The sequence below is a fragment of the Dama dama genome, chromosome 5, assembly GCF_033118175.1.
Source record: "Dama dama isolate Ldn47 chromosome 5, ASM3311817v1, whole genome shotgun sequence".
In the NCBI taxonomy this organism is placed as follows: Eukaryota; Metazoa; Chordata; class Mammalia; order Artiodactyla; family Cervidae; genus Dama; species Dama dama.
The window spans coordinates 2,402,524-2,428,936 of record NC_083685.1 but is presented as its reverse complement, the minus strand read 5'-3'; the positions used below and the strand labels follow the sequence as shown (position 1 = coordinate 2,428,936).

The 26,413-nt window shown below is 48.4% G+C and overlaps 2 gene segments (V, D, J or C); both read left to right on the top strand.

The window, feature by feature from the left end:
* The first annotated feature begins 4,565 nt into the window (after positions 1 to 4,565).
* LOC133056294 (immunoglobulin lambda variable 1-40-like) lies at positions 4,566 to 5,186 on the top strand. The segment is given in 2 exon segments: positions 4,566 to 4,659; positions 4,768 to 5,186. Coding segments are annotated over 2 exon segments (459 nt in total).
* An 11,318-nt stretch (positions 5,187 to 16,504) lies between these two features.
* On the top strand, positions 16,505 to 17,102 carry LOC133057919 (immunoglobulin lambda variable 1-40-like). The segment is given in 2 exon segments: positions 16,505 to 16,571; positions 16,681 to 17,102. Coding segments are annotated over 2 exon segments (477 nt in total).
* The last annotated feature ends 9,311 nt before the right edge of the window (positions 17,103 to 26,413 follow it).

Here is a 26,413-nt window from a genome sequence, read left to right as displayed (position 1 = left end):
CTCAGAGTATGAAGAGGGGAAGGAGCGGTGTGGGGATGCTCTGCTCAGCTGTGGGGCCACAGAAGGCAGGACGCCCGGACCATGTCCACCATGGCCTGGTGCCCTCTGCTCCTCACCCTGGTCGCTCTCTGCACAGGTGACTGGATGGAGGGACAGGGGAAGGGCCCTGGGAAAACACACGTCCCTTCTCCCTCCTCTCCTTCCTGAAGCCCACAGTCACCATCTCTGTCTCTCCCCCTTCCAGGTTCCCGAGCCCAGACTGTGCTGACTCAGCCGCCCTCCGAGTCCGGTACTTTGGGACAGAGGGTCCCCATCTCTTGTACTGGAAACAGGAGCAACACTGGGGGTCATTATGTCAGCTGGAACCAACAGCTCCCAGGATCGTCCCCCACACCTCTGATCTATGAAAACAGCAAAGGACCCTCAGGGTCCCACATTGATTCTCTGTCTCCAGCTCTGGCAAGGCGGCCTCTCTGACCACTTCAGTTCAGGCTGAGGACGACACTGATTATCACTGTTTGTCATGGGCTGACGGCTTGAAAGTTTCAGCAGTGCTTCCGGCCAGAGTGGAAAGAGACAAAATTCTGCTTCCCCCACAGCCATGGGGCTCCCAGGGCAAGCTGTTTGCCCCTCCCTTCCTGGAGTCCCTGAGGCCACGGAACCCAGGGGACTGAGCATCCCCTGAGTCAGCACAGCTGCCCCCTCAGCTCGACTCCCCTCCCCAGGGCAGCATCTCACAAGCGGTGGTCACACACCCCCTGGATGAAGGAGCTGCTGACAGCAGTTGACCCCGGTTCCCAGGTCGGGGTCAGCAGCAACGAGCAGGGGTGTCAGTGCTGCCCTGGCTGGGTCAGTGGGCGGTGAACACATATTCCTGACTGCCGGGGTCCAGCCTCGGCAGTATCCAGGGGTACCCTCAGTCTGGATGGCTTCAGTAACAGAGAGAGAGAAAGAAAGAGAGAGAGAGAGAGAGACAGAAAGAGATGGAGAGCAGCCTGGGGGTGTGCCACAGAGTAAGGCATTGCTTTATTTTTTACCGTAGCTTTTATACCTTAAGTTAGTACATTTCTGAGGGGAAGATAGTTTAACATTACATCAGGTTGTCCTTCACAAAACCAGGGTTTTTTCTGCATACTTCTTTGTTCATGAGGGTCTTGTACATTATAATCTGGCCTTGAGGCCTATTAACATTTTATGCAAGTCAGGTGAATGTAAACCTATTTTCTGTTTCTGTGGTGATTTTAACAGAAAAGTTACAGTCTCATAGGGCAACAGTACAGCATGTCACAACATAGTAGAAGTATAACCTTGTTAACATAAAAGTCAATGCTTTTGCAGAAGTTGTCAGTTGAATTTACCTAAGAGGTTTACTCCACACAGACTCTGTGGCTTCAGTGAGGCAGCTTCTGTCTAGCACTCCTGGCTGACAATTAACAACCGTCTCATTGGTACCACACTAGGGCTAAGCTCTTATATTTCTAGATCTATAACTATATTAACAATGGTTTCCATAACACAACCTTAGCACATTAAGCGCAAAAACATAGCAAGGAAATGTTAACCCAATAACCACTTTTAGAATAATTTTTCTTGTGTGTTCTAATAGGGCTTCCTCACTCCCCAAAGGGCTCTATGTCCATTAGGGTCTTTATATGATCAAGTTCTTTATGCTGTTTTATGATTAGGGTATTATAAGCAGTCATGCATATTAGTACCAAGGGCATAAACGCATTTGCCAAAGAAACTAGAATGCCAGCAAAGGAGTTTAAATTAAAACACTCCTTTCACCCTGGATAGTCTCATGAAATACCACCACCCGGACTACTTATTGATTAAAGTTCTAAATGGATTCTTGTTTGGAAAGAGATCGGGGAAGGCCTTCTGCCTATGTCACAGAAATTAGGGAGTAGTCTATTGAAGCAAGCATCAGAAAGACAGATATCATCTTTAAGGTGAGCGGCGGGGGCAGCTTTTCGGAATCCCTGAAAACCTGATTCACCTTGCCTGTCAGGTTTTCTCTTCATGACCTTGTCATGGGTAGGATCTCGTGAGCTAGCTCCTGGCACCTGACATTCCGCCACAGAAGGATGTCCTGTTAAAGGAAAAGGAAATGGAGTTCAGAGTTTCTTCAAGTAATTTCCACATAGTCCAGGATCCAGTAAAAACTGTCACTTCGATCAAGAACCAGGAAACTAAATATTGAAGGGAAGTGAGACTGCATAGACATCAATGATGCGATGCATCAGATGATGAAATCAGATGACAGATATTTTTAAGGATAAAGCATCAAATCTATCTGGTGAGCAAATACAAACATTCTTCGGTCCAAAGGAAAAGGATATAAATGGAAGGGGAAAAAAAAACAAACCATGAGAACAAGGTAGTCAGAATAACCTGAAAATCCAATGCATGAAAATAAAAAAGTTCTCTGTGTACTATCAAAGACATATAATATTTATTATTTAATTCATTTATTTGTTCATTGGTAAGGTATTTGGTGACTGGAAAAAAGGCAGCCCCAACTTCCTCACAAGGCTTCCCAGGTGTCCCAAGGGGTAAAGAACCCTCCTACCAATGCAAAAGACATAAGAGATGTGGGTTCTATCCCTGGGTTGGGGAGATCCTCTGGAACAAGAAACGGTAACCCACTTCAGTGTTCTTGTCTGGAGAATCCCATGGACAGACGAGCCTGGTGGGCTCCAGTCCATGGGGTCCCAAGAGTCAGACAGGATTGAGAACCAGGAAACTGAGCAGCACCTTGCTCACACTTTCAACACCATGAACGTTCCAGAGTTCGTCACCAGGGGGCGCTGTGTATCAGCTCAGAACTGGCAACAGGGCAACACACCCACGTGGTCCCCTGACCTGGCCCTGCACGGGGCTCAGTGGCCCGAGTTGGACGTGACAGCAAGTGCTTCCTCTCAGGAGACAAACTCAGAGCTGCGGCCCCCAGGCCTCCTCCTGGGAGTGAGGCTGCACATGGAGCCGAGCACCCAGATTTGGAGGGTGAAGGGGTGAGGTGGTCATCAGCCCCCACCCTCTTCTCAGAAACAGAGGAGGGGAGGAGCCCCCGGAGCCCACCCCCTGCACCCCGCCAGCTCTCCTCAGCCTGCTCCTGCTCCTCCTTATCTCTTTGCTAAGGGTTTCCCCTCCCTCTCCCCTCATTCATGACTTTCCTCCCGATCCTGGGCCGCTCTCTTTCTACAGACCTACAGTGTTGACCTCCATGGTGATGACCCAGTTCACTCTTTCAGAAGATCATGGACATGTTTCCAAATCTTCCTGAACTTTACACTCACTTCCTCGGCCCCTCCTTGAACCTCTCTAACCCTTCCTTCCCGAGAAGCCTCAGGGCTCTGGCTTTCAGGTGTGACCCCAGCTTTCCCCTCCATGGTCCTCCCCAGGTTCCCCTTGTGTCACAGGGGATTTTGAATCCCTCGTGTGGCTGATTTACCCCCTGAAACCTCACACTCTGTCCTGTGTGCCATCGAGTGAGGAATCAGGTGGGGAGAGAAACCCTGGTGCTGACCTGGGAAATGATTCCTGGCTGAGGAGTGCCTGTGCTCAGCTGCTGTGGGATTGATTTTATGCACAGTGAGCAGAGAAGCTGTTGGGGCCCTCGGCTGGGAAAGCAGACGCTCTCCTGGGCCTCTGTCCCCGGGGCATCACTGCTGCTCCTACTGGACCATGTCTAAGTCAGCTTTGCTCCCTATGGTCACGTCCGTGTGTCCTGAGAACAACGAACTGCTGTGTCATGTCGTATCCCTCATCTCAGATATGAGACCCACCCATGGCTCTGATAACTCAGTCTGCCCTGTTTTCACAGATAGAACGTCCTGCTGCGACGTAAAAGTCCTTCGAAGGAGATGCCATACATGTCAGGAAGTCTTTACAATTATCTTGTTTAAAGAACACAGGCTACAAGGAAAATAATGTTTTAGAAATAGTACCATGGCAATGCAAAATTAAAAGAGAGCCAGAGTTGGACACAACTTAGTGATTTAACAACAACATCTTCAGTTAAATTTAGGCATCTATTTTCAGTGATGACCTTAGACTTTTACTAATCCATGAACACATTTTGGTTCGTTTAAAATCTCAAAGTCACACATCCACTGTGTAACACTCACATGCACTACAAGGTAAGGTACAGTTGGCTGTTGTTTCCCATCCAGACACAGCCTGAAGGGTGTAATTTCAAAACCACTTTGGGGAAAGTTGCCTCTTAAGAGCTCTGATCCCCAGGTCAGGATGTGTGTTTGTGCCAGGACACCAGGGGGCGATCGGAGGCCTTTCCTGAGTGTCTGGACCTGTGAGAGCAGAGACCAGTCCCCTGGTACTTCCTGGTGCTTTCTGCTCAGAGTTCCCGCTGTGACCTCCCACCCCCAAGCCCCACACAACCCCACGTCTGACCACAACTGGCCTCCCCCAGGCACAGGGGCCTGACCCAGGTCCCAGAGGTCACCAGAGCATTGTGGGAGTTGGGGGGAGGACGGTCATTTGCATGAAAGGCCCCTCCCCCTCTCAGAGTATGAAGAGGGGAAGGAGCGGTGTGGGGACGCTCTGCTCAGCTGTGGGGCCACAGAAGGCAGGACGCCCTGACCATGTCCACCATGGCCTGGTGCCCTCTTCTCCTCACCCTGGTCGCTCTCTGCACAGGTGACTGGATGGGGGGACAGGGGAAGGGGCTTGGGAAGACTCACGGGCCCTGCTCCCTGCTCTCGTGATGGACCCCCGAGTCACCATCTCTGTCTCTCTCCCTTCCAGGATCCTGGGCCCAGGCTGTGCTGACTCAGCCGTCCTCTGTGTCCGGGTCCCCGGGCCAGAGGGTCAGCATCACCTGCTCTGGAAGCAGCAGCAACGTTGGTAGTGGTAATTATGTGGGCTGGTTCCAACAGCTCCCAGGATCAGCCCCCAGACAGCTCATCTATGGTGCAACCAGTCGAGTCTCGGGGGTCCCCGACCGATTCTCCGGCTCCAGGTCTGGGAACACAGCCACCCTGACCATCAGTTCGCTCCAGGCTGAGGACGAGGGGGATTATTACTGCGGATCTTATGACAGTAGTAGTTATAATGGCACAGTGCTCCAGGCCAGGGGGGAAGTGAGACAAAAACCTGCTCTCCCCCAGGTCATGGGCTTCCCGGGGCTGAACCATCCTCTGCCAAAGTAGCAAAATGTTTGGTTTGTTTGGTCTAAAAGTGGGATCTGAGCTCCACGCCGGGAACTTGCTCCAGGAAATCTGTTCAGATCTCCTTCATTTGGCAGCTCCCCCACCCCACTCCCCGCCCAGGGCTTTTCCTTGGAAACCACATACTATCTGATTTTCTCCAACTGAGCAGAAATCCCTAGATCCCAGGGGCAGATGCCCTGGGGACAGAGTTCTGGACAAGTCAGGTCAGAACCAGAGAAATGGAGTCCAGCGGTGCCTGAGTCAGGACACATCTGAGTGTCCAGTTTACGTCCTGGTCCCAAAGACTCTCCTCTTGTCTGATGCTAGTAGTGGACGCTCAGGAGTCCCTGTTCGGTTCCTTGGTCTCAAGGCTGGAGTTCAGGCTCCTTGGCCATCACTGGGCTCAGCTGAGGCCCAAGCTGCTGCTACCTCTCCAGGGACAGCCTCTCAGGCTCACAGGTGACTTCAGACCACTGGGGAGGGGGCTGCCCACCCTGAAATCGCAGCCTCAGCGGGCACACGGGATCTGCGAGCGCCGCATGTCACCACGCCGGTGTCATGCTCCTGTCACTGCCCTTTCACACGCACGTGCAGGGTCTGCACAGCAGGCAGGCTGGGCTGTGGGCCCAAAGTTCACTGAGGTGCACATTTTACAGTATGTGGGATTATTCCTTCCAATCCTCCCTTTTCCTTTAACCCTTAAATCTTCCTTATCTTCAAATTCCATGCCCACGAAATTACATGTTTTCCATTGTACCAGAGGACTTTTGCTTAATAGGCTCCAGATCAAGCAGTGCGGATCTTTGGCTGATGGAATCGGACCTCAGACACAGATAGTGAGAAAGGAACACAATTATCAGCATGTTGTTTGCAGCAGACACTGTAGCAGCAGCTCTGAAATGGACTTCAAATCCTGTTTCTTTTCACACGCTGAGAACGAGTATGTTGTGGCTGTACATCACAACTTACTGAACAAGCTTTCACCCTAAAGCCCCTTAGCTGCTCTTCCTAGTCCTTCTGCTCCACGTAAGACCATTTAGGGGAAAAAGAATTTAGAACACTTCATGATGTTCACACCAACAGTATCATTTTAAGTTCTGATCATGAGTCATGTGTTTTTCTATTATTTTCATCTAATATTTTGAAAGAATCTCAATATAATTTTCTTCTAAAAAGTGCAGATGTATTGAAGCTACCCCAGTTTGTTGGTGGTTCCGAGAGCCCAGGATAGCTAAGCCCCTACACCTGGTGATGGTGTGGGTGTCAACCACGCAGCCCTGATGCCCTGGGCGGTCGTGACCAGCAGTGGTTTCACAGCCTGTGTGTGGGGAGACCCTGTCCCCCTACAGATCACATGTGACTCTTTGGTTCCTTGTTGAGTTTCCTGCTGGAGGAAGAGCCACCCACGGATCCTCACAAGGAGCAGGAAGTGATTCCACGGGAAGGGAGGAGAGGTTCACAGTCACGGGGGAGTATGGTGTTGGGGTGAACAGCATCGCTGGGGCAGGAAGGGGAGCACATCCGTTATATTCAGCCTCACATCTGCAGGGAAGGATTCAGGTTTGAGAAACGAAGGACATGGGGGCTGATTAGGGGAAGGTTGTCACCCCATCACTCAGGGTCTCCTCCCGGTACTGTCCCAGATATGTGAGAGGTCCAGCATCTGCCTCCTTCAAGAACCGCCCCGCCAAGGGGACATCAAGTGACTTGGGCAGAGAGAGGCAGGAAATGATTTGCATGAGGGTCCTCCTCCTCCTGATGGGATGGGAGGCAGGAAAAGACCCAGGACCCCACCTCCAGTCCAGGAGGCTGAGGAGGCCATGTCCTGGGAGGGTCCCCACCATGGCCTGGATGATGCTTCTGCTCGGGCTCCTCACTTACTGCTCAGGTCAGGGGCCGGGACTCTGCATCCTTGGGGCACTCCCAAGCAGGGTCTTAGAGCCCTTGTCTCCAAACAACCCCTGTCTTTCTCTTGTTGCTCTTAGGGGCGGATGCTCAGACTGTGGTCCAGGAGCCAGCACTGTCAGTGTCTCCAGGAGGGACGGTCACCCTGACATGTGGACTGAGCTCTGGGTCAGTCACCACCAGTAATGACCCCAACTGGCAAGAGCAGAACCCAGGCCAGGCTTCCCGACTGCTCATCTACAGCACAAACAGCCACCCTTCTGGGGTCCCTGCTCGCTACTATGGCTCCATCTCTGGGAACAAAGCCGCCCTCACCACCACGAGGGCTCAGTCTGAAGACGAGATTGTTACTCTGCTGCATGTCAAGGCAGAGGGAGCAGCTATCATTCCCACTGTGGTTCAGATGACGGGGAAGTGAGACAAAAACCCTGGGCCCACAGACCTTGGCTCTGAGTCTTTTTTTCAGCGAGCAGCTTCTGTGACGGGATCTTCAGGGAGGCTTCTCTGCTCAGAGATCTCTGTGAGTACAGGGAGGACACACACAGGATTGTGACCTGAGACAGGGCAGGCCCACACAGGTGTGGACGGAATTCAGCCGCCCCTCCCTCGACGCTGGGAGCCAGTTCCCCAGAGGAAGTGCTCCGTCTGCCCCAGAAGTGCTCCAGCACCGCCGTGTTCCCCCTCGTCTCCATCCTCTCGCCCCCCAGAGTGTGGGTCCCGGGCTGTAGGGCCATGTCCACAGCTCAGACACTGACATGGGCCCTGGCTCCGGCTCCCTCTTCATTTCCATGGTGCTGCTATCAGGACTGAATTTTCCCAAACTCATGGTCACTCAGTCTCTGAGTAACTGCCTGCGGAAGATACGGGTTTTTTTCCCTTTAGAGACCCCGCAGCAGGTGAGTCCTGAGGAGTCAGCAGAGAAAACCCTGGCTCCATCTCTCAGGACAGGCCAGGCTTTCTTCTCTGCCAGGTTCCCTGTCTGTGAATTTTGCAAAAACTCCTCAACCACAGAAGCATCTTTCTCAGGTCCCCAAGGCCCATTCCTGATTTCTTTTCCAAATTCAGAGTGGACACTCTCTGCTGGTCCCCCAGTTGCAGACACCTGGCCTGAGCAGGGCCAGGAGCCGTTGTGGGAGATCCCACCCGCGACGAGGTCATGAGGAAAAAACCTGACACGCAAGGCTGTTCAGGACACAAGGGACCCTCCAGGTTGGCCCCGGCCTCTACCCCACCCTGTATCCTCCCCCATTTCTGCTGTTGTCTTTGTTTGCCCTGCTGCAGATTCTTGTGCTGCCTGCCGAAAGTTCTCCTGCTCCTCTTTCACTGAATAAAGACCAACTTAAAACCCTAATTAATAAATCTCCTGGACGCTGGTACCCTATGAAGGGGCCAGGGATGAAGGAAATACTTCAATTCAAACCCTTTTGCTGGCATTCTGGCTTGTTTGCTAAATGTGTGCTCTCATTGCAAAAATGCTCATGATTGTCCTAAACAACCTAAGCACAGTATGCTGACAAAAGAAACTATTAAGTATAGATCCTTCCGCGGGGTGAGAAAGGCTCCACAAATAAAATAGCCACAAATGTGCCTAATAGAAAATACTTTAGCTGGAGATTAGCTGGTGACTTCTTGCAGGTAGTTAACTTTTAGACTAAGAGCCTGTTTTGTGCTATATCTGCTATTTTTGCAATCCTTTGCATTTCTGTTCTGTAAAAATGCAATCCTATCTAGTTCCCATGGAGATGACGCCTAATAGAAAGAAAATAGATTAACCACAAAAAAGACAGGGTCGGCTACTGAAGTTGCTTAACATTACACCAGGTGCAAGCCATAAAATGTCAACAGACCTGAAGGCCAAAAGATATTATACATAGAGGTTAACCATAAAAAGGCCCTAAAAGGCACAGAGCCCTTCAGGGGGTGACGAAGCCCTATTAGAGAACACAGAAATTATTATTCTAAAAGTGGTTATTGGACCAATGTTTGATTGCTGTTATTGTGCTGAGGTTGTGCAGTAGAAACTATCGTTAATATAGTTAAGGATTTAGAAAAATAAGAGTTTCGCCCTAGTGTAAAAACAATAAGATAATTGTTAATTTTAACTAAGAGTGCTAAAACAGAGGCTGATTCACCAGAGCTGCAGGGGCTTTGTGTGCTAAACTTTTTAGATAAATTTAGCTGAGAACTTCTGCAAAAAGACTGACGTTTGTGTTTAATAGGATTGTATTTCTACTATGTTACAACCTGCTGTACCATGAGACTGCACTTTTCTGTTTTCTGCTAAGCTCAACGCCAAAAGATAATGTACAAAAAATCTATGGGAAAGACTCTCATAAACAAAAATATACAGAGAACACCTGGTTTCGTGAAGGACAAGCTGATGTAATGTTAAAGTAAGTCTGTGTGCTTATCTCCCCCCTTAGAAATGTACCACCTTAGGGTATAAAGGCTACGGGGAAAAATGAGCAACTGCCAGACTCTGCTGCACACTCCGGTCTGGTCTCTTTCTCTCTCTCTCTCTCTCTCTCTCATTCGCCAACGCCGTTCATTCTGAGGGTACCCCTGGATCCTGCTGGGGCAAGGACCCCAACAGAGCAGGGCCCGTGGCCTCGGCTCTGGTGTGGGTGCAGGAAGATGGGGCTGTGGCCTGCCTGTCCTGGGCTTCGTGGGCCTGCAGACACTCAGATGTGGGGCTGGGCTCCATCCTTCCAGATCCTGCAGGGAAGACAGGGGACAGCTCTCTCCACTCAACATGACCCAGCTTCCAGTCCACGGAGTTGCCGACAGAGGTGTCTGCCCCAATCCTCCTTCTGTCGGATGGAAATCCGGCTCCACGGACATCGCTTCCTGTGGATTCCTGAGCTCCAGGCCCAGAGCCTGGAGACCTTACAGAGAAGCTCCCAGGTTTGGTTTGCCTGCAGATTCAGCCTCAGATGTGAAGGAGTCACAAGATGACAGGGTGAGGCAGGGGAATACTGGATGGGCACGAGGACTCAAGGTAGACTTTGAAGGAAGGTGTCCTGAGGACACCTGTGGCACAGTTTCTCTCTGACACACACACACACTCACACACACAGCCATTGAGAAATGGAACACTTCCTTTCATATCAGTAACAAAAGATGTCACAGTCTTCAGCAATTGCACCCACCATGGAATGTGGCTGGTGAGCCTTGAGGGAACTCAGGAAAGAAAGTCTGCCATCTAGCAGCCATCATGCTGCAGCCACTCCCTAGGGTGAGGAATCTCAGAATGTAAAAATCACAGGATGCTGACTCTGGATAGCTGACGTGTATATCAAAGCAAAAGACTCTTGCATCTTCCCATACATAGAAAAGTGCTAAATTCCTTGACTTGACATGTATGGTTTTCATTAATTAAAAAAACAAACAACCTTTCTAGTTCAGACTACCTGCCATTCGTTATAAATCTTCTATATAACTTGAATTTCCACCACCCCCATCCCCTGCCTCCTCAGAGCAATCTTCTAAGGATTACTTGAGATGCTGCCTCCAGGGCTTAAGTCCTAAAAATTTCCACTGCACAAATCATGAATCTCCACTTTTAGGATTTTACTCTGATATCTTAGGAAAGAGCCTGAGACAGTAACTGATCATGCTTACAGGTCATTTACAGAGAGATGGGTCTAGATGATTGTGCAGAATTGGCACAACTGAAGTGAATATACATACATGATATGCTGAGGAAATGATGGTTTCTCCATTTACAATCCAAGACAAGGCCATTATTCTACTCAACTAGAACATTCAGCAAGAGAATGCTCATGCAGAAAGTTTTGCTCATAAAAGAAACAAATTGTATGATCTGTAAGAAAAGGTTCTGAAAATATATATGACACAATCAAGAGAAAGCTCCACTATGGGAAGATTACTCTCACACATGACTAAAGAAATGTAAACATTATACCAGCCAAACTAATAGATATTCACAAATCAGTCTAAAACCATCAGAATTCTGAAAGCACGGCTTGACTTTTGAACTGTTTGCAGATTTTCCATGTTTAAAATGTGTCATTGTGCATATTGCTGGAGAATTCTATCTAAAGGTTTGCCACAAACACCCCTAACTGTCCTTCAAACCGCCTTCCTGCCCTCTTGTCACTGACATCTGCATTGATGTACACCTGGGTCAGTTAGCTTTTTTAGAATGCATTCTGGGGGGTGGGGGGCGGCAGGGGGGGTACTGTAACCTTCAGTGGTTACATATGCTGAGCTTTCCAAGACTTGCTTTTGGAAATGACGACATTTAAGGATCAGGCTCAGGATAAAAGAATACGTATGTGGGAAGCAGATACATCCACGGATGTGTGAAAGGAGACAGGGACCAGGTGAGCTGAGGACTACCAGGGATCCCAAAACTTTGATCCACACCGAAGCTGTGCACTGTGGCCTGCAGGGGGCGCTGTGGGACTGCCCTGGGGTCCCTGCCCAGCTGCTCGGGGAGCACCCCTCACCCCGGGAACCTGGGCTGGGGGCGGGGCCTGTGCTCCTGGGGGGGACTCGGCAGTGTGTCCTCTCTGACTGCAGAGACCCGTGAGTAGGGACCTGTGTAGTCTCAGCAGGTGCTTCCTCTCAGGGGCTCCCTGGGGGGAAGCCCCCTCCCTCCTGCTCAGTCTGGGCTGTGAGCTGAGCTCCAACATCAGGGCTCAGGGCGGGGCTGGGCTAGCCGTGGGTGGACCCCCATTTGCATGGCAGCCCCTACTCTGGCATGGGCTGGGGGGAAATGAAGCCCTGGGGCAGTCCAGCACACTTTGGGGACCCCACCAAGGACTCCCTGTCCTTCACCATCACTGGATGGATCTTGCTCAGACTCATGTGGATTTAGTCGGTGATGCCATCCAACCATCTCATTCTGTCTCCTCCCCTTTTCCCCCTGTCTTCAATCATTCCCACCATCAGGGTCTTTTCTAGTGAGTCATCTCTTCGCATCAGGTGGCAAAGGACTGGAGCTTCAGGTTCAGCATCAGTTCTTGCAATGAATATACAGGATTGAGATTCTTTAGGACTGACTGGAATGATCTCTTTGCAGTCCAGAGGACTCTCAAGAGGCTTCTCCAACACCACAGTTCAAAAGCATCAATTCTTTGGCACTCAGCCTTCTTGATGGTCCAACTCTCTCACATCTGTACATGACTAGTGGAAGAACCATAGCTTTTACTACATGGACCTTTGTTGTCAAACTAACATCTGTGCTTTTTAATATGCTGCCTAGGTTTGTCATAGCTTTTCTTCCAAGGAGCAAGGCTCTCCTAATTTCATGACTGGAGTCACCATCTGCAGTGATTTTGGAGCCCAAGAAAATAAAGTCACTGTTTCCATTGTTTCCCCATCTATTTGCCTTGAGGTGATGGGACTGAATGGCATGTTCTTCGTTTCTTTAATGTTAAGTTTTAAGCCAGCTTTTTCATTCTCCTCTTTCATTTTCATTAAGAGGGTCTTTAGTTGCTCTTCGCTTTCTGCCATAAGGCTGGTGTCATCTGCACATCTCAGGTTATTGATATTTCTCCTGCAATCTTGATTCCAGCTTGTGCTACATCCAGCTTGGCATTTTGCATGATGGACTCTGCACATAAGTTAAATAAGCAAGGGGACAATATACAGCCTTGACATAGTCATTTCCCAGTTTGGTACCATGTCCCATTTTGTCCATGTCCCATTCTAACTTTTGCTTCCCGACCTGCATATAGGTTTCTCAGCAGGCAGGTAAGGTTGTCTGGTATTCAAATCTCTTTCAGAATTTTCCACAGTTTGTTGTGATCCACACAGTCAAAGGATTTAGGGAAGTCAGCGAAGCAGAAGGAGAAGTTTTTCTGGAACTCTCTTGCTTTTTCTATGATCCAGCAGATGTTTGCCATTTGATTTCTGCTTCCTCTGCCTTTTCTATATCCAGCTTGAACATCTGGAAGTTCTCAGCTTTTGTACTGTTGAAGCCTATCTTGGAGACTTTTGAGCATTGCTTTGCTGGCATGTGAAATCAGTGCAGTTGTGCAATTATTTGAACATTCGTTGGCATTGTCAAAACTTTTCTTAATCAGAGATAAAATCCTCTCAGTGGAGACGGTGGAAGGGCATGGAAGAGGTGGATTCATGCCAGGTTCAGCTCAGGGTCAAGTGGTCACTAAGACGTGCTTCTGTGTGTTTCACTTGGGGTTTTGCGATATAAAAGCAAACATGCAGAAATTCATTATATTCTGTAGACGAGCATTGGACCTAGATTTTTAAAAATAAAAGTAACAGCATCTGTAATATGATATATATAAAACACTTAAGGATAAATCTGAGTAAAAGTGGAACTCTTTGCACTAAAAATTACAATATATTGTAAGAGATATCTAAAAAAAAATTCTGAGGAGAAAAATTATTTATTGCCCAGTTATTATTGTCCACACTTTCTCAATATCTGGGATGTAAGCCAGAAAAAAAAGCAAACTTAAGAAACACCTACCAAGTAGCTTTAAATTATTTGTTTTATTTTTTTATGTGGAAGTGTAGTATTGAACTCAATATGTCCAAAAGGTTTAGAAAAATCAGAATGTTACTACTCTCTAACACAATGCTTTTCTAATAAATTCTTTTTTTTATCATGATACATGCTTAAAATATATTTTGATCAATACTTTGGTATTGCAGAATGAATAATCGATTTAAATTATTTTCCAAATCAGTTACTTTCTAGTTCTTTGCTATTGCCAGTTCAAAATGGGATGTCATTTTAAATGGTGAAAATACATTTTTGTGTTATATCACTGGGATTTTGGCCTTCATATATGTATCAATCAGACTATAATTAAAAGTAATCTTTGATGATAGAACACTGTGATTTCTGGTGTTTAAGGAATTGAGGGAACAGGAAATAAAATTTCATTCTCCCACCAATATAATAAATACTCCTCCTTTCAGCTCCAAGCCCTGAATGCCACTAAGACAACAAACATTGAAAAGAGCACAACATAGTGAAGCTATTATTTGCTACTAAAAGTATTTAAAAATACAACAATTATTCCCAAGTTGATCAAAATTCTCCCAGCAAACAGTCTTCACTTGCCACGAAGCATGAGGTAGGAAGTTGGGGCAAAAAGAATGGAAACTGTGAGAAAAGACATAGAGGATGAAACAGCCCTGGAACCCTCCTCCTCTAGGCCCCGGTGCCCTGATGTGTCTGAGGAAGGGGAGGCTCAGGACTTAGCCCTTGAACTCCAGGAAAAGTGTTTTCTTCTGAGAAATCCCTGTGAGGCTGGAAGAACAGCTTAAGTCCTGGACGTGGCCCAGACCAGGTGGGTGAGGGCAGTGGGGTGTGGGTGCAGAGGCCAAGTGGGTGCTGTTGGGGGTTCCCTGAGCGTCACCTGCAGTGGGCACCGGGGGTCACCTCACCCCCAGGAACGCCTGTGTGACCTGCAACCTGTTGATGAGAATTCGGACTCAGCATTTCTAAACAGAAGAGGGCGCCAGTGTGATTTCTGGGCTCCTGGCAGCATTTCCAAAGCTTAGAAATGGAACTTACACCTATGAACACTGAATAGGAAATCTAAAGACCACCCATCACCTCCCCCCAATACACAGAAACAGAGATTTTCTCCACAGCTGCCTTGGCCATCCCAGAAAGAGCGAGAAGACACCCTGCATCAAACGGGATGCTGCCAGCTTGTTCCTGTGTGTTTCGTGGAGTGGGGTGCATGTCAGGGGGAGAATCTTCTAATGGACCTTCGCTTCCTCATGACTCGATCAAATCAATGTTAGAAACAACACTAAAAATGAAAATAGGTTGAAATGAAGAATCAATACCTTTAGGACTCGAGATTATACTGACAATTCATTAGAATGACTACAAAAACATTCAGGATCACAATTATTACAAATAATATGTAACTTTAAAATTATATAATTTTATCAGTAGTCCAAAGTGTGAGATATTCTGGTCCCAGCCGAATAAAAGATAATATGTACTTTGACCATATCAGTAGGAAAACAATAAACATTTACCGAGAAACATATAAGAAAATTCAAACCAGTGGTGAAATGTTGTCTTCAAGACACGCTGAGTAGAAATGTCAGCAGTGAGCAGCCAGATTGCACGAGCACCTCATCACTGACAGCGCTGCCTCCTGCGAGTTATCTCTTGAGAAGGTGGCGGGTCAGAGCAGGGGTGACAGGCGGGGCCTCCAGACGTCACCAGGAGGGACGCCGGTTCCCACACCGCGCAGGGTTCCCGTCGTCCCCTCGTGTCAGGCTCCGTGGCAGTGACGTGCCCCCTGGCCCCCGTCAGGGTCCTGAGCGCAGTCTGTGCCGCCTCAGCCGGGCCAGCGGCGGGTTTAGTCCTCAGGTCCACTTGTCCTGAAAGGGCAGCAGAGCTGGCGATGTGATGCGTCTGTGCACCAACAGGTCCCGTGGAAAACCCACCCCCTGATGTCTGCTGGTCCCCGGCCCTCAGACCCACCAGTGTTCCTCTGGCTCCAGATGCAGCCACTCAATTTCCTTGACGATTGTGAGCTCCTGTCCTAGGACGGGACGGGAAGACCAGGAGAGTAAGCCTGACTCATGAAGACAGCTTCTGACTCCAAGCAGATACAGAGGGAAAGCTAGGATATATTTTATACAACTCATACGGGAAAGAGGAGGCCAGCAAAATAGTATAGTTGGGTTGGGAGTATATTTATGAACAAAACGCCTACAGACCCCTGGAAAAGGGCCTTGAATATTGTGTGTGTGTGTGTGTGTGTGTGCGCATGTGTGTAAGACACACTGATTCATTACTAATAAAAGAGGAAAGAATCCGACGGCCTGCACAGCCAGGTAGCTACATCCATGGGGTGGTCACGGACGACCTGACTTGATCATGATTTAAAGGACTTTGTGTCACAGACACTCCCTGCATCCTGACCTCTGAGCAGCCAAGGGTGCTGTGGACAGACTGCCCTGAGGGTCTGAGGGGAGACTTGAGGTGAGCCCCAGACGGCCATGAGGTCATGGAGCACACAGAAGGGGCGCCTGACGCGGCCTTAAGGAGTGGACGGTGCGCGGAGCAGGGGCAGGAGCTGTTCTGAGGTGTGTCCGGGCCTGGCCACCAGGGGGCGCGTGGCGGCCATTCCTGTGGGTCTGTGGGGGTGAGAGGTGGGATCAGCCCTGGCTCATGACCCTGTGCTGGAGGAGGCCAGGGGTTGGAGGTCACAGCTCAGAGCCCTGAGTGCTTGGGCTGCCAGCTGGGACCTTCGACCCCTGGGCCCCCGCAGTCCCGCCCCTGCCTTCGCCCTTGCCACTCTCCAGCAGAAGGACCTGAACCAGGGCCCAGGGTGGGATCAGAGAGCTGGGGGTGGGGGTCATTTGCATGAAAGGACCCTCCCCCTCGCAGAGGATGAAGAGGGGAAGGAGCGGTGTGGGGACGCTCGGCTCAGCTGTGGGGCCACAGAAGGCAGGACGCCCTGACCATGTCCACCATGGCCTGGTCCCCTCTGGTCCTCACCCTGGTCGCTCTCTGCACAGGTGACTGGATGGGGGGACAGGGGAAGGGTTCTGGGAAGCCACACGGGCCCTGCTCCCTGCTCTCGTGTCTGGACCCCAGAGTCACCATCTCTGTCTCTCCCCCTTCCAGGATCCTGGGCCCAGGCTGTGCTGACCCAGCCGCCCTCCGTGTCCGCGTCCCCGGGCCAGAGGGTCACCATCTCCTGCACCGGAAGCAGCAGCAACATTGGGCTATTGGGTGTGAGCTGGTACCAACACCTCCCAGGATCAGCCCCGAAAACCCTGATCTATGATAGTAACAAACGACCCGCGGGGGTCCCCGACCCATTCTCTGGCACCAAGTCTGGCAACACAGGCACCCTGACCATCACTTCGCTGCAGGCTGCGGACGATGCTGATTATTACTGTGCATCTTATGACACTAGCAGCAATGATGGCACAGTGTTCCAGGCCAGACAGGAAGTGATGCAAAAACCTCCTGTCCTCGCAGAGTCTGGGCTCTGGGGGCAGAAACATCCTCTGCAAAGGCAGCTGCTTCATTTGTCTCTTTGACCTGAGACTGGATTCAGAATCACACCAGGGAACTTGGTCCAGAAAAATCTGTTCACATCTTTCTTAATTCACCGCTTCTTCCGATTTCCTTTGCAACAAGTCATTGTCTGATTTTCTCAACTTGAGCAGAAATCCCTGGTGCCAGGAGCAGGTGCCCTGGGGTCAGAGTCTATGATGGGTCAGGTCAGAACCAGAGAGACACAGTACACTTCTGTCTGATTCTGGACTCATCAGAGCGTCCAGTATGGGTCCTGGTCCGAAGAGCTCTCCACTCTGATGCTAGTAGTGGACGCAGGGGGTCCCTGCTCCATTTCAGATCTTGGGGTCTCTGCTCATTTCCCAGGTCTCAAATCTGGAGTTCTGGCTCCTTGGCCATCACTGGGCTGAGCTGATGCCAGGCTGCTGCTCCTGCCCTCCCTCTGACAGCCTCTCAGGCTCACCCAGAGCTCCAGGCTTGTGGGAACTAGACTAGAAATGGTACGGACTCCCTTCCATCTGGGGGAGGTGGGGCCACCCAGCAGCTTCCTGCTCGGCATCTGGCTGGACCTGCTGCTGCTACTGTGTCCCCGACTCCAGCTCATCCAGGGGTCTGCCTGGGCATGGAGCCTCCTCCTGTCCCCTCTGTCCTTGAAGGCCCTCCAGCAGCCCATTCCCAGGAGAAGGTCTCAAAGGAAACAGAAAGTTTATGTCCCCATCACTACGGACATAGCGTCTCTTAGCCCTGAATTCAGGGGCTGAGGTTGGGGTCTGGCTGAAGTCATCTCGGATCTGAACTCTGACTCGGGAGCCTTTAATCTCCATCACTGGGGCATCTGCCCATTCCCAGGAGTTTCTAGAGCTTTGAACTCTCTCATCGGCCCTCAACATGAACGCCTGTGCTTTTTCTTCACTGGGGAGATTCCTTCGGTTACTGCTGCACCAACACGGGAGCATGTAACGTGCATCCTACATTTGGGTCTTTGGAACAACTGCCTCTTCATGGCCCTCACTGCTAAGACCCACCATTGATTCTTCCTGTTCAATTTCTTTGTCTAACTCTTGCCACGTGATGTTGAATTATTGTTATGGAGATTAAGTTCACTTTGCTCCTCATTTGTGGAGTTTCCACAAATTATTGTCACCAGACACCAGTATGAGAATAGTTGGTGCTTTTACAATATCACGTATTAAGGTCTTGATACATTGATGACTTTTTTCTTAAAATGAAAAAAAAAAAAAAGATGTGTTCCATGCCTTTCCTTCCCCCATAAGTCAGATGCAACCTGGGGCCATTTCAGTTCCTTAGATGGTCACGTGTCCTAGATCACCCTTTGTGTGGTCATCTTACTGCCCATGGGCTGCAGACACCACCTCACATTCCCACCTGCCCACTGCTTGTCACCTGCCCCACAAACAGGAAAACCAGCACTCTTCATGACACTATACCTGTTCTAGGTAGGATCTCCCACAGGGTTACGAGAAGTAATGCTACAAAACCTATCGTTTTCCAGTTACTAAAAATGAAGAAGCAAAAAGGGTACTTTTAAAAATTCAATTCATAATAGTATCAAAAAAATAAATACTTAGGAATATGATTAACCCAGTAGGTGAGAGGCTTATGAAGTGAAAACAAGAAAACATTGTTGAGAAATTAACACAGATGTAAATAAGTGAAAGGAGCCCTGAGATCACGGGGTGGTGGGGGGGAACAAACTCATACTGTGAAGGTGACCTCAGTCCTGCTAGATTGATCTACATGTTCGCAGCTGTTACCAAGTCCAAGCTCAGTCTGCTCATCTCATGAGAGGCCAACGAATCTGAGAGGAGAGAAATACGACTTTATTCAGAAAGTCAGCTGACACAGAAGTTGGCAGACTGACACCTCAAAATAACCATCTTCTTGGGGCCTGGATTCTAGGTTCTTGTACGGATGAGAGAAGGGGGAAAGTAAGGAAACAAAGTGAAAAAGACCATTTCATTCTTGCAATTATTCCCTAGAATGGCAAGCCTCAGGCAGGGGGATATGGTATTTCCTTTCTTACAGGCATTCACAGGGGGGCAGGCTCAGACTATCTCCCTGTGAGCTACACAAAGGCACTTTAGTTTAAGTCTCAGGCAGAGGGAGTAGGGTTCTCTGAAGCAGGCCACTGTGTAAGACGATGATAACAAAAATGACAAAAACAAGGGTTAAATTCATAGAAACAGATCCAGCGTAGAGTCAGAACGAACCCTTCCTGGTTACACAGCCACTCCTCACTTGCTCACTTTTCCCAGTTTAATCCCCAAAGGTCCGCAGATCTCCTCTCCCTGGGTCTCTGGAAAGAAGTTGGATAAATATCTGTTCTCTTGGACCTAGAGTGTAGATTCCCACCCCCTGGAATCTATTCCATAGCCATGTGGGCTGAGGGGATCTGACGGGAAAAGCTGAAAGAACAGCCACCCCCACAGACGTCAAACTGAAAGAGAACCGGGGAGAATGGGTATGAGGTCTGAGGCATGTTATACTCTGAGAGCCTTACACCTTTTTATGTGGGTCAAGGTAAAGGTGGAAGGTAATGACCCCAGACCCTGGAAGACGCAAACTCACATTTCAGGTGACCCCGAAATACATGAGACGAGTCACTCTGCAATCAATCCTTCTAATTCTCCCTTTTCTCTTAAGCATTAAATCTTCCTTATCTTCAAATTTAATGCATACAAAATTGCACATTTTCCACTGTATCAGAGTAACTTTGCTTCAGTTCAGTTCAGTTCAGTTGCTCAGTCGTGTCCGACTCTGCCACCCCATGAATCGCAGCACGCCCGGCCTCCCTGTCCATCACCAACTCCCAGAGTTTACTCAAACTCATGTCCATCGAGTTGGAGATGCCATCCAGCCATCTCATCCTCTGTCATCCCCTTCTCCTCCTTTCCCCAATCCCTCCCAGCATCAGGGTCTTTTCCAATGAGTCAACTCCTCACATGAGGTGGCCAAAGTACTGCAGTTTCAGCTTCAGCATCAGTCCTTCGAATGAACACCCAGGACTGATCTCCTTTAGGAAGGACTGGTTGGATCTCCTTGCAGTCCAAGGGATTCTCAAGAGTCTTTTCCAACACCACAGTTCAAAAGCACCAGTTGTTCGTCACTCAGCTTTCTTCACAGACCAAATCTCACATCCATACATGAGCACTGGAAAAGCCATCGACTTGACTTGACTGACCTTTGTTGGCAAAGTAATGTCTCTGCTTTTTAATGTGCTATCTAGGTTGGTCATAACTTTCCTTCCAAGGAGTCAGTGTCTTTTAATTTCATGGCTGCAATCACCATCTGCAGTGGTTTTGGAGCTCCAAAAATAAAGTCTGACACAGTTTCCACTGTTTCCCCACCTATTTGCCATGAAGTGATGGGACCAGATGCCATGATCTTAGTTTTCTGAATGTTGAGCTTTAAGCCAACTTTTTCATTCAACTCTTTCACTCATCAAGAGGCTTTTTAGTTCCTCTTCACTTTCTGCCATAAGGGTGGTGTCATCTGCATATCTGAGGTTATTGAGATTTCTCCTGGCAATCTTGATTCCAGCTTGTGCTTCCTCCAGCTGAGCGTTTCTCATGATGTACTCTGTACATAAGTTAGGTAAGCAGAGTGACAATGTACAGCCTTGACACCCTCCTTTTCCTATTTGCAGCAGTCTGTTGTTCCATGTCCAGTTCTAACTGTTGCTTCCTGAACTGCATACAGGTTTCTCAAGAGGCAGTTCAGGTGGTCTGGTATGCCCATCCCTTTCAGAATTTTCCACAGTTTATTGTGATCCACACAGTCAAAGGCTTTGGCATAGTGAATAAATCAGAAATAGATGTTTTTCTGGAACTCTTTTGCTTTTTCAATGATCTAGTGGATGTTGCCAATTTGATCTCTGGTTCCTCTGCCTGTTCTAAAACCAGCTTGAATGTATGGAACTTCATGGTTCACGAATTGCTGAGGCCTGGCTTGGAGAATTTGAGCATTACTTCACTAGCATGTGAGATGAGTACAATTGTGCGGTCGTTTGAACATTCTTTGGCATTGCCTTTCTTTGGGACTGGAGTGAAAATTGACCTTTTCCAGTCCTGTGGACACTGCTGAGTTTTCCAAATTTGCTGGCATGTTGAGTGCAGCGCTTTCACTGCATCATCTTTCAGGATTTGAAATAGTTCAAGTGGAATTCTACCACCTCCTCTAGCTTTGTTCACAGTGATGCTTTCTAAGGCCCACTTGACTTCACATTCCAGGATGTCTGGCTCTAGGTGAGTGATCACACCGTCGTGATTAGCTGGGTTGTGAACATCTTTTTTGTAGAGTTCTTCTGTGTATTCTTGCCACCTCTTCTTAATATCCTCTGCTTCTGTTAGGTCCATACCATTTCTGTCCTTTATCGAACCCATCTTTGCATGAAATGTTCCCCTTGGTATCTCTAATTTTCTTGAAGAGGTCTCTAATCTTTCCCATTCTGTTGTTTTCCTCTTTCTTTGCATTGATCACTGAGGAAGGCTTTCTTATGTCTCCTTGCTATTCTTTGGAACTCTGCATTCAAACGGGAATATCTCTCCTTTTCTCCTTTGCTTTTCACTTCTCTTCTTTTCACAGCTATTTGTAAGGCCTCCTCAGACAACCCTTTTGGCTGTTTGCATTTCTTTTCTTAAGGAAGGTATTGATCTCTGTCTCCTGTACAATGTCATGAACTTGCAGTATTCTTGCCTTGAGAACCCCATGGACAGTATGAACAGGCAAAATGATAGGACACTGAAAGATGAACTCCCCAGGTCGGTAGGTGCCCAATATGCTACTGGAGATCAGTGGACAAATAACTCCAGAAAGAATGAAGGGATGGAGGCAAAGCAAAAACAATACCCAGTGGTGGATGTGACTGGTGATGGAAGCAAGGTCCAATGCTGTAAAGAGCAATATTGCATAGGAACCTTGAATGTTAGGTCCATGAATCAAGGCAAATTCAAAGTGGTCAAAGAGGAGATGGCAAGAGTGACTGTCGACATTCTAGGAATCAGCGAACTAAAATGGATCGGAATGGGTGAATTTAACTCAGATGACCATTATACCTTCTACTGTGGGCAGGAATCCCTTAGAAGAAATGGAGTAGCCATCATGGTCAACAAAAGAGTCTGAAATGCAGTACTTGATTGCAATCTCAAAAATGACAAAACGATCTCTGTTCATTTCCAAGGCAAACCATTCAATATCATGGTAATCCAAGCTTATGCCTCAACCAGTAATGCTGAAGAAGCTGAAGTTGAATGGTTCTTTGAAGACCTATAAGACCTTTTAGAACTAACACCCAAAAAAGATGTCGTTTTCATTATAGGGGAAGGGCATGCAAAAGTAGGAAGTCAAGAAACACCTGGAATAACAGGCAAATTCAGCCTTGGAGTATGGAATGAAGCAGGGCAAAGGCTAATAGCGTTTTGCCAAGAGAACGCACTGGTCATAGCAAACACCCTCTTCCAACAACACAAGAGAAGATTTTACACATGGACATCACCAGATGGTCAACACGGAAATCAGATTGATTATATTCCTTGAGGCCAAAGATGGAGATGCTCTATACAGTCAGCTAAAATAAGACCGGGAGCTGACTACGGCTCAGACCATGAACTCCTTATTGCCAAATACAGACTGAAATTGAAGAAAGTAGGGAAAACCACTAGACCATTCAGGTATGACCTAATCAAATCTCTTATGACTATACAGTGGAAGTGAGAAATAGATTTAAGGGACTAGATCTGATAGACAGAGTGCCTGAAGAAGTTTGCTTAATAGGCTCCAAATCAACTCACGTGGATCTCTGTCTGATGTGAGTCAGACAAAGAGGAAGGCCTCAGACACAGAGGAAGAGAAAAGAACACAATGACCAGCACACTGTGTGAAGCAGACACCGTAGCAGCAGCTCTGAGATGGATATGAAATTATATGTCATTTCACACGGGGGTAACAAGAATGTTGTGGCCATCTTCACAACTTACTGCACAAGTGTTCATCCTAAACCCCCTCACCTGCCCATCACTGTCCTTCTGCTCCATGTAAGACCATTTAGAAGAAAGGGAATTTGGAACAGTCCATGATGTACACACCAGCTTGTTTAGACACGGTGTCATTTTAATTTCTGATTTTGAGTCATGTGTTTTTCTCTTATTTTCATCTGACATTTTGGAAGAATCTCAATGTAATGATTGCATTATTAACTTTCTTCTAAAAATCTGCAGGTATATTGATGGTTGGTTTGTTGATGATTTCTCTGACCACAGGATAGCTATCTCCCCACGCCTGGGGCAGGTGTGAGTGTTGACTCCCCCAGCCCTGATGCACTGGATGGTGCCTGGCAGGGGTTTCACAGCCCGTGTGGTGGGGAGACCCCTGTCCCTTCACAGAGCAAATATGACTCTCTGGTTTCCTGTTGGGTTTCCTGCTGGAGGAAGCAGGACCCTCCTCACAAGGAGCAGGAAGTGATTCCACTGGGGAGGGAAGAGAGGTTTAGAGTCATGGGGGGAGCGTGGTGTTGGGGTGAACAGGATCGCTGGGGCAGGAGGGGGAGCACCTCCAATTATCACTCAGCTTCACATCTGCAGGGAAGGATTCAGGTTTGAGAAACGAGGGATGTGGGGGTAGGGGTCTGATTAGGGGAAGGCTGTCACCCCATCACTCAGGATCTCCTCCACATGCTGTCCCCACTCTGGGTGAGGTCCAGCATTTGCCTCCTTCAAGAAGCACCCCTCAGGGGACATCAGGTGATCTGGGCAGGGACAGGAGGAAGTGATTTGCAAGGGATGAGAGGCATGAAAAGGCCCAGGACCCCACCTTCACCTCAGGGGGCTGAGGAGCCGCCACCTGGGAGGGACCCCATCATGGCCTGGATGGTGCTTCTGCTCAGGCTCCTCACTTATGGCTCAGGTCAGGGGCCGGGACTCTGCATCTTTGGGGCACCTCCACGCAGGGTCTCAGAGTCCTTGTCTCCATAACAACCCCTGTCTCTCTCCTGTCGCTTTTAGGGATGGATGCTCAGATTGCGCTAGGTCTAGGAGCCGTCACTCTCAGTGTCTCCAGGAGGGACGGTCATCCTCACCTGTGGCCTCAGCTCTGGTTCAGTCGCCTCTCCCACCCAGCTGGAACCAGTAGCCTCCAGGCCAGGCTCCCCAAGTGCTTATCCACAGCCCAGCAGCCCCCCTCTGGGGTCCCCGGTTGCTTCTGGCTCCATCTCTGGGAACAAAGCTCTCCTCACCATCACAGGAGCCCAGTCTGAGGATGAGGCCAATTATCACTGTGGTCTGTGTATGGGTCGAGGTACTTACAAATGCCCAGTGATGTAAGCCCATGGAGAAGTGCCAAGAAAACCTTCTCATGTGCTCAGAGGACTCAGCATGTAGAGACAGGAGAGTTACTGATTAGAAAAATAGAACAAACTAAATCCAAAGCTAACAGAAGGAAGAAAATAATAAATATTAACATAGAGAAAAACAACTACCAGGGAAGCCCAGAGAAAAGCAAAATAGAAAATGCTACAGCGGTAGAGAATCAAGCAAAACTGAGCAGGTTCCTTGAAATTATATATTTAGTTAGGAAGCTAGTGTTAGTCGTTCAGTTGTGTCTGACTCTTTGTGACCCTATGGACTGTAGCCTGCCAGACTTCTCCGTCCATGGGATTTCTCAGGCAAGAATACTGGAATGGATTGCCATTTCCTTCTCCAGGCAAAGGTCGAGGTCCTGAACTTCAAGTTAATGTTCTAATGGATAAAATCTTTGAAAGCATTGGCAGGAAAATGCATTTTGGAGAGAGAAGTATGTAAACAACTTGTGGTCATGTGTGTACCACGTGGTTTGAAATTACGCCCACAAATCCTTTCCTTCAAGGGCGGACCTTATGCTCCCCTTCACATGTGGGCTGGACTCAGCGGCTCACTCCCAATATTAGAATGCTGTAGAAATGAACATGAAGTGTCTGAGACTAGGTCATCAGAGGCACCGCAGCCTCCGTGCTCAGCCTCTTGGATCACGCACGCTAGAAGCCAGCTCAGTCGTATCTTAACACTCAGGGAGCCCAGTGGAGAGGCCCGCGTGAAAGAACCAAGGCTTTCTCCCAACAGCCAGCAAGGACACTGGTTTCAACAGCTATGTGAGTAAGCCGTCTTGGAAGGAAATCCACCAGCCCATGTCAAGGCTTCAGATGACGGCAATCTCATGAAACCCTGAGCGAGAACACTCAGCTCAATTACTCCTGGATTCCCAACTTTCAGCAGCAGTATGAGATAATATCGTTTTAAGCTGTTCAGTTCAGTTCAGTCGCTCAGTCGTGTCCAACTCTTTGAGACCCCATGAACCGCAGCACGCCAGGCCTCTCTGTCCATCACTAACTCCTGGAGTTCACCCAAACCCATGTCCATTGAGTCGGTGATGCCATCCAACCATCTCATCCTCTGTCATCCCCTTCTCCTCCTGCCCTCCATCTTTCCCAGCATCAAGGTCTTTTAAAATGAGTCAGCTCTTCGCATCAGGTGGCCAAAATATTCGAGTTTCAGCTTCAGCATCAGTCCTTCCAATGAATATTCAGGACTGATTTCCTTTAGGATGGACTGGTTGAATCTCCTTGCAGTCCAAAGGACTCTCAAGTGTCTTCCCCAACACCACAGTTCAAAAGCATCTATTCTTCAGTGCTCAGCTTTATTTATAGTCCAACTCTCACATCCATACATGACTACTGGAAAAACCATAGCCTTGACTAGATGGACCTTTGTTGGCCAAGTAATGTCTCTGCTTTTCAATATGCTGTCTATGTTGGTCATAACTTTCCTTCCAAGGAGTCAGTGTCTTTTAATTTCATGGCTGCAATCACCATCTGCAGTGATTTTGGAGCCCCCCAAAATAAAGTCAGCCACTCTTTCCACTGTTTCCCCATCTATTTGCCATGACGTGATGGGACCAGATGCCATGATCTTAGTTTTCTGAATGTTGAGCTTTAAGCCAACTTTTTCATTCTCCTCTTTCAATTTCATCAAGATGCTCTTTTGTTCCTCTTCACTTTCTGCCATAAGGGTGGTGTCATCTGCATATCTGAGGTTATTGAGATTTCTCCTGGCAATCTTGAGTCTAGCTTGTGCTTCCTCCAGCCCAGCGTTTCTCATGATGTACTCTGCACATAAGTTAAATAAGCAGGCTGACAATATACAGCCTTGACACACTCCTTTTCCTATTTGAACCAGTCTGTTGTTCCATGTTCAGTTCTAACTGTTGCTTCCTGACCTGCATACAGGTTTCTCAAGAGGCAGGTCAGGTGGTCTGGTATGCCCATCTCTTTCAGAATTTTCCACAG